At 32.9% G+C, this 7491-nt stretch overlaps 1 protein-coding gene across 1 annotated transcript; it reads right to left on the reverse strand.

The window, feature by feature from the left end:
* Positions 1-424: 424 nt before the first annotated feature.
* LOC130047976 (uncharacterized) lies at positions 425-5304 on the reverse strand. Its single transcript, XM_056143806.1, has 2 exons — positions 4927-5304; positions 425-1957 (listed from the first exon to the last, which is right to left on the reverse strand). The coding sequence occupies exons 1-2, from the start codon at positions 5140-5142 to the stop codon at positions 716-718; spliced, it is 1458 nt and encodes a 485-aa protein (XP_055999781.1). The 5' UTR covers positions 5143-5304; the 3' UTR covers positions 425-715.
* Between the last annotated feature and the right edge of the window lie 2187 nt (positions 5305-7491).

Consider the following 7491-nt stretch of genomic DNA (forward strand, 5'->3'; position numbering starts at 1 on the left):
TATAGAACTCTATCACCATCAGAAGCTGCATCACAGAAAGATTTCTTCTGTGAATTGTTGGATGGTAAAGTAACTCTAAAAAGAAATCACAATTATTACTACCAAATTCAGGGCCAGTTAGCTATATCTGGTAGAAAATGGTGTGATTTTGTTGTTTGGACTTTAATTGACCACTCAGTTGAAAGAATTTATTATCATGATCTATTCTGGAATGAAGTAGTTATCAAATTGGAGAAATTCTACAAATATGCAGTAATTCCAGAGCTGTTCTCATCTCGAGTTCGAAGATCAAAATGTCTGTTTAATAAAGACTGACTGAATGCAAATTAAAAAGAAGCACAAACATATTTTCAATTTCATTATTTTACATAATTATTTGATCCCCACTTGTTGTTGCAAATGAAATAAATACAACAAAACAATGTTTGTTTGATAAAAGCAGATTTATCACATTTGAACAATTTAAATTATATACAAGTATTGGATTGATCCTTTCTGTGATACATGATGATATAGTAGAACACAATCCAATTCATTGGAAATATTTGTATACTAGTAGTTTCCTAACATCCACATACATATATATTTCTCAAAATGACATTCATTCATGTAGTCAAAGAAAACTTATAATGTACTGCTGGTTGAAAATGATACACAATATTACCTAAAAATTGTTTGAAAAGTCGTACATGAATCTCAGAATAATGTATTTCAATCATCTGAGAACCAGAGGAGGTTGCAGATTTGAGAGAGCAACACAAATTTTGAAAGTTTTACTAGCAACTTTAGCCAAGGTAATAGGCATTGTTCCTTGTAAAATTCGAAAGTTTTTCACACGCTCATTGGCTCTTTCTACGTGAATTCTCAAATTTGCAATTCGACGTGTTTCCTCCACTTCTCGTCTACTAAATCTTCCATTGCGTTTGAATGGTGGTATGATAATTTCAACACCTTTAGGGGTTGTTAAATCAGAAATTAAAAAGCCTTTGTCAACCATAACTTGATCTCCAGCCTCTAGATAATCTAAAATTCCACATTTCTTAAATAATTGTTTATCACTAATGCTGCCACCCCACAAATCTGAGACAAATGTAATAACTCCTCGGGGATTAATTGCTAGAAGTGCTTTCCATGTCGAGTGTGATTTGTAGTGTGAAAACATGAGGGACTTGTTTGAAAGAGATTGTGGAGTTTCTGTAAAAAAATCTGTACAGTCAATAATGGCACGACAGTTTGGGTATTTCATTTGAAAATCGACTGGCATTGTTCTATCATTTGTTTCTTTGTCAGGCCAAGATATGAGAAAAGAAAGATTCACGGATAAAAAGTCAATCCAAGTGTTAATGATTGTTGCACATGTTGATCTGGAGATGTGAAATCTGTCACTCAAATCTTCTATGAGAAGTCCAAGTCGAAGTCTCATAAGCACGAGGAGGAACTCGTCTATTATTCGCAGACATCTTGGTCTCCCCCCACAGTTCTTAACGGTATCTGTTTGAGTTCTGTGATATGGGACAACAATCTCATTGAACAGTAAATTAAATGTACCTTTGTTTGGAATTCCTGTGTAAAACATAATCTTCTCATCTGATTCCTGTATATCCTCAAACACTATATCGGGTTTTGAAGCTTGACATAAAAAATCACACTTGTTTGAATCTGTCTGGCAGAAATTATTTTTCAATTCTGTACTCATTTTGTTGGTCTGTACGCTTTGATCTTGAGACACTGCGAAAACAGTTTGTGTACATTTGTTAACATGAACAAAATCACTGGTAACAGTGGTGAATTCACTACCGAAATAGTCATGCATATCTAGAGATGCATATTCAGAGGCTCCAGTTGTATGCAAGCTGGTGTCAGCCGTCTGCACGGATTCAATCTCAGTACTAGTATCCATGGATTCTTCCTTGTTCTGATAAGAAGCATCTGATGTTGACTCTGAAGCATCCATTCTCTACAAAAGATTTAAGAACACTAAGTTCTAAGTTCATTACATGTATTTCATTCATTTGTGAAAACTAAACCTTACATACAGTCAATATGAATATCTATACAAGAAGTCCATGGGCCACATCGCTCACCTGAGTCACCTTGGCCCTTATCTGAAGACTTTCCATATATATATATATATTTGCATGAATTGATGATAGCATTAATTCTTCAGCTGAATTGATGCGCTCATTAATTTAATCGATGAGAGCAATAATTGAATTGAAGTGCACATTAATTCAATTGATGAGAGCAATAATTGATTTAATGCACGCATTAATTCAGTTAAGGTAACTCCATACTCGCATTATCATCTGATAAAAGTTTTAAATGTGTATCTATTTCAATTCATTTGAGTGAAAACTAATAAATTATCAAATAAGATATATATGTCATCACACTTTTTAAAATGCCAGACATGCATATACAAAATCATATATCAATGTCAGAAAATTGCAATATTTCTTTCAACAGCATCATTAAAATTTCACAAAAACTGGTTAAAATGATATAATAGTATTCATAATAGTTTCATGAAACTGGTACTTTACAAATCTATTCAAAAATCTATAAAAAATAAGCAAAATCTATCACATAATGAACTTGATAAAGGATTCAATAAAAACAGAGTTATTGCCCTTGGATTCATTATTTTGAAACATATTATTGGTTATTTATATATAACTTAGACTTTTGAATTTTTTATGTTTAGCAAGATGTTTTACTATTATCATTGAAAAAGACTCCAACAAAATCTATGGTAATATCAAGCATAAATCTAAAAAATGATTGATTTTGAAAAATCTATGATGTCACAGGAGGGTGGAACTACTTTAAAGAGTGCAATAATTGAATTGATGATATCTTCAAATAATTGAAGACATCTTCAATTATTTGAGTTTATGTTAATTTGGCGCTCCATACAATTGCTTTGGACGAATTATATTCAAAATCACTTTGTGAGAAACTACATTACAAACTTTGTAGATTTTTATTAGGTGTGAATAACAAAAGTACAAAATTTGCTGTTCTTTCTGAATTAGGCAGACACCCTATGAGTTTCAACATTGTTCAGCATATTTTGAATTACTGGTTAGAGAACCTAGATGACACATTTCCTCTATTAAAAGCTGCAGACTCTGCCTCAATATCCAACTTTAACAAAAATAAATCATAATGGTTTGGTTCCATTGATAATTTCAAACAACTATACTTCCTCAGTTAAAATCCTATCTGAAATCAACTGCACCATCCTTTAAATATCACTGTAAACACATTCTTAATTCATATTTTCATGAAAAGTGGTATCAAAGAAGGGAACAATTGATAAAATACCTCTGGGAAGTTGGACACTTACTGCACAATGAAACAAAATGTTGGGCTAGATCAACCTTATACTTATTAATCTTAAGAAAATTTGAGAAAAGACAGTTCTTGACAAAATTTCGAATTGCTTCACACAATCTGATTATTGAGAGAGGTAGACATTATGATGATTGAGAGGGGTAGACACTATGGAATATCAAGAGAGGAGAGACTGCGTCCCAATTTTAAATTAAAAGAGGTAGAAGATGAAATGCATTTATGTTGTCCGGATGACATAATCTATCAAGAATTAATCTCTTGTCCACAATATCACTGAAATGTCATCTTTTTAACAATATGTCTATGACTAATTTCTATGGTTGATGAACTGTGAGGATATATTCATAATTGATGTGTTATGCAAATTATTTGAATTCATAAGTCAGATGTATAGTTAAAGAATTTCATATAGTCACTTATTTTTGGATATTGACTTTTTAAAAGTAAAACCACCATCATAGTATGTTATGTTGTTGGACTGCATGTTGTTGTTACTCATTATGCATTAATGGGCAGATAAATTAACATATATAACTAATAATATACTATCTTTTAGCACTGTCTTTTGCTGTTCATTGCAGTTTAGTGTGATTTACACCTACAGTTCAACATACAAACTTTATAGTTTATCTCTATACATTATGTATCTGTTAATTCTACATGAGGCAGAAGTGGATTTCTGTTTGATATATCCTTTAGTACCAACTCTTGCTGTCTCTTGTTAGTATATCAGGTATATTTTTTGTGATTATGTTCAGATGTACATCGCTACAATATTAACAATATGCACCATTAGTTAAACAATTTCATAGTCATGTATGGATATATATATTGACTCATTTACTGCGAGTTTATTGCTTTATTATGTTAATAAGCTGTTCTAATGTGCATGCTGATATATACTCTGCATTGGGCAGAAGTGGACTAATTAACACAATTAAGAATATTATACTACCCTTGCTGTCCATTGCAGTTTAATATATTTCACACATGCGATTTACTATTTAATCTATATATTATGTATCTGCTTATTCTACATGAGGCTGAAGTGAATTTCTGTTTTATATCCTTTAGCACCAACTTTTGTTGATGTATCAGGCATATTATATATTGCATTAGGGATAACACACATGTATCAACTGGGTACTATAATTAATGCTTACATATAAAACTTGAAATACCACTAATGAGTGTATTCTTCCAAGAATTACTCTTCACTGTGTATTGTCTTTCCTTGTATAAACAGTTATATATGTTACATGTTTATGCCCATTTGGGCCCTGATTTGGTAATAAATACTATTCTATCATATTCTATAACAGCCAGGTAAAATATATTATAATAATATATTAAATATAATATAATTATAGTACATTATATAATATCATATCATGTAATATATCTATATGTGTCAGGGTAAATTATTATCTATAGGCCTAGCCTATAGGCCTCTAGTTTAAATTTCCTCGCATTCTGACATTACTAGTTTCAACAATATAAGCCATCATAGGCTAGTTTATCTCTTTTTCCAATATTGGAAAGTAAACATCTGAGCAAATGTATACTTACTGATAATTTAAATATCCGTGTTGGGAACAAAGTTGGTATTGGATGTTCCTTAGTTGGTCCACATTTGCCCACAAAATGTTCCGAACACAACCTCGTCTGATCGTAATTCTTAAAGTTGAAGTCTGATCGAATCATATGGCAGCGTTTTATCCACACTTTCCTTACTTTATCGTTTGAAGGAAACCTGTGCATTGTAATTTTTTTTACCGTCAACATATTTGTTCGCGTGGTTGCTGCAAATACAGCAATATCTCTGTGGCATTTTGCACTGTCGTCCGTAGTGTTGTTAATGACGCTTTCTGAATATACTACCCGGAAGTCTGAAACGAAATTACGCAAGCGCACTACGTTCCGGATCAAGGAAAGATAACTCACGTTTTCGGAAAGGCCTATAGGAGTTATGAGTTTGATCATTGTTTGTTACAGCGGTAGCTTCATCTTTCGTACACGTATAGCTAATTTTAATAAGTAGATCTGAAGCGAGTGTTTTGACAAATGACCCTCTTATTCATAACTTGGACTAATATATGATGTGACAACATGCTCTGATTAAATTCTAATTACAAATTTTAAATCTATTATTTTGAATTACTAATGAGCTTGGAATTTGTTATGTCAAATCTCTGAAATCCGTGTCATTGATTTTCTATGAATTATTAATTTACAACTTCTGTAACTTAATTAATTCAAGTAATGTAGCATTAAAAATTATCTTTATGTTTCTTGCCTCTTTCGGTATGAGATCAACATCCTCCGAACGATTTCCGAGGTAGCAAAGAAGGAATATGCTGGCGGTTTACGGGGGACAGAAAGTGAAATTAATTATTTCGTAGTCATTTTTCTTGTTCGATTTTAATTTCAAAGTACAAAAAAACCAAACATTACCCATGAGAAATAATAATGAGTTCGATCACGAGTAAGTGTAGACAAACAAGAGTTTCTGATAACGACTTCTCTTGTTTCTTCATCATAGTCATGCCTACGTAGATGTTTGCATTCAGAAACATGTGAGTAAGGGTTATACATCAAAGTCAGGTTATGACAGAGTACTGAAAAAAAAATCATGTTTCCCTTTTACGTCAGTTCTTGTATTTCATATTGGTGTAGTTAATAAATTATTACTATAAATTACATGTACTTCATATAAACTGGTGCTGGTGCACAAAACATGCTCTGAATGGGTGCCCATTTTTCGCTTTTATTTTCTCTCATTTGGGTTAATCCGCACCACCCAATCCCCATCACAGTACCGAGCGAGGGGATTTAGACACCGTGCACAATCACAAAACATTAATATTCATTATACCGACCAAACCGAACGGTCGATTTAAGCCCATCCAACAAACGAACCACGTTAATCTAATGTTAAATGCGAACATCCACACGTTTCCGTATGACTGAACTTTCAGCAACAAATCAAAATATGGAAGAATTGTGATACATTGACTTTGTATGGACTTGACACTGCCAGGGTTTTTTGTGTGTATTTGTATTTGTCATTTTTAGTGCATGTTCATTATATTTAGGGATACATGTTGTTTAAACAAATTCATTTAATCATTTAGTCAAGTACACTTTGTAAAGCATTTTAGTTTCGTTACATTCTAGTCATATGTAAATTTACTTTTCTTATAGAAAGAGGGATGTAACGTATTGCTTTCGTGTATCATTTGAGGTATGTATGACTAGGTTGTATATGGTTCATGTTATGTGGCAGGGGACAGTTGTTTTGGTTCTGAAACATGTGTGAAGGGGTATACATCAAAGGTAGATTATAACAGAGTAATGAAAAATCATGTTTCCCTTTTATGTCAATGCCTGTATTTCATATTGGTGTAGTCAATGAATTATGATCCTAAATTATATGTAATCTGTACATGCTGGTCCCGGTGCATAAAACATGTTCCGAGTAGGTGCCTCTTTCTCGTTTTGATGTTCTCATTTGGGCAAATACGCACCATCTACACACCATCACAGTACTGGGGGAATTCGACACTGTGCACAATCAAGAGCCATGTCTGCCCTTCTTAAAAATTCATCAGGTAAGGAAAAGGGATAAAATACAACTGACAACACAGAGCATCGAACCAGGCAGCCCTGGATCTGCAGGTAAGTGTTTTACTACGTAACAACTGAGCAACTAGGTTAGTATCCCGTCACTGCCCATCAAAGCGAGCTGACCATGCTACGTTTCGGTATTCAGAACAGGTCTGATCGCTTTAAAACTTTTACCGTACTCATACTCAAAATCAGTCATGTTTGTTTTTGAATACAAATCTGTGCAAGCTCCAAAGCATACTTGAATAATCTTGAGCATGTACTCCATTTGAGTGTGAGATTGATTGTATAAAAGTTTTATAGCCTTTACTGTTGAGTATGAGTACGATTCAGAGCACTGAGTTTGAGTATGAAAAGGTGCTCAAAAAGTTTTATAACCTCCAAGCCTGGTTACATATCAACCAACTGGCAAATTTCATCAGAATTAGATGTTTTGGATTCGCCATTGTCAATGGCTCCAAAATATATAATCTTAATTAGAATTAGACTGACTACTTTATATCTAGA

The sequence above is a fragment of the Ostrea edulis genome, chromosome 7 (genome assembly GCF_947568905.1).
Source record: "Ostrea edulis chromosome 7, xbOstEdul1.1, whole genome shotgun sequence".
NCBI classification, from domain to species: Eukaryota; Metazoa; Mollusca; class Bivalvia; order Ostreida; family Ostreidae; genus Ostrea; species Ostrea edulis.

Excerpts from the sequence above, each read along its gene's own strand:
- LOC130047976 (XM_056143806.1), bottom strand. The coding sequence starts at position 5,142 with ATGTTGACGGTAAAAAAAATTACAATGCACAGGTTTCCTTCAAACGAT. Across the intron at positions 1,958-4,926 it reads CACGGATATTTAAATTATCA|AGAATGGATGCTTCAGAGTC; the intron begins GTAAGTATACAT and ends AATCTTTTGTAG.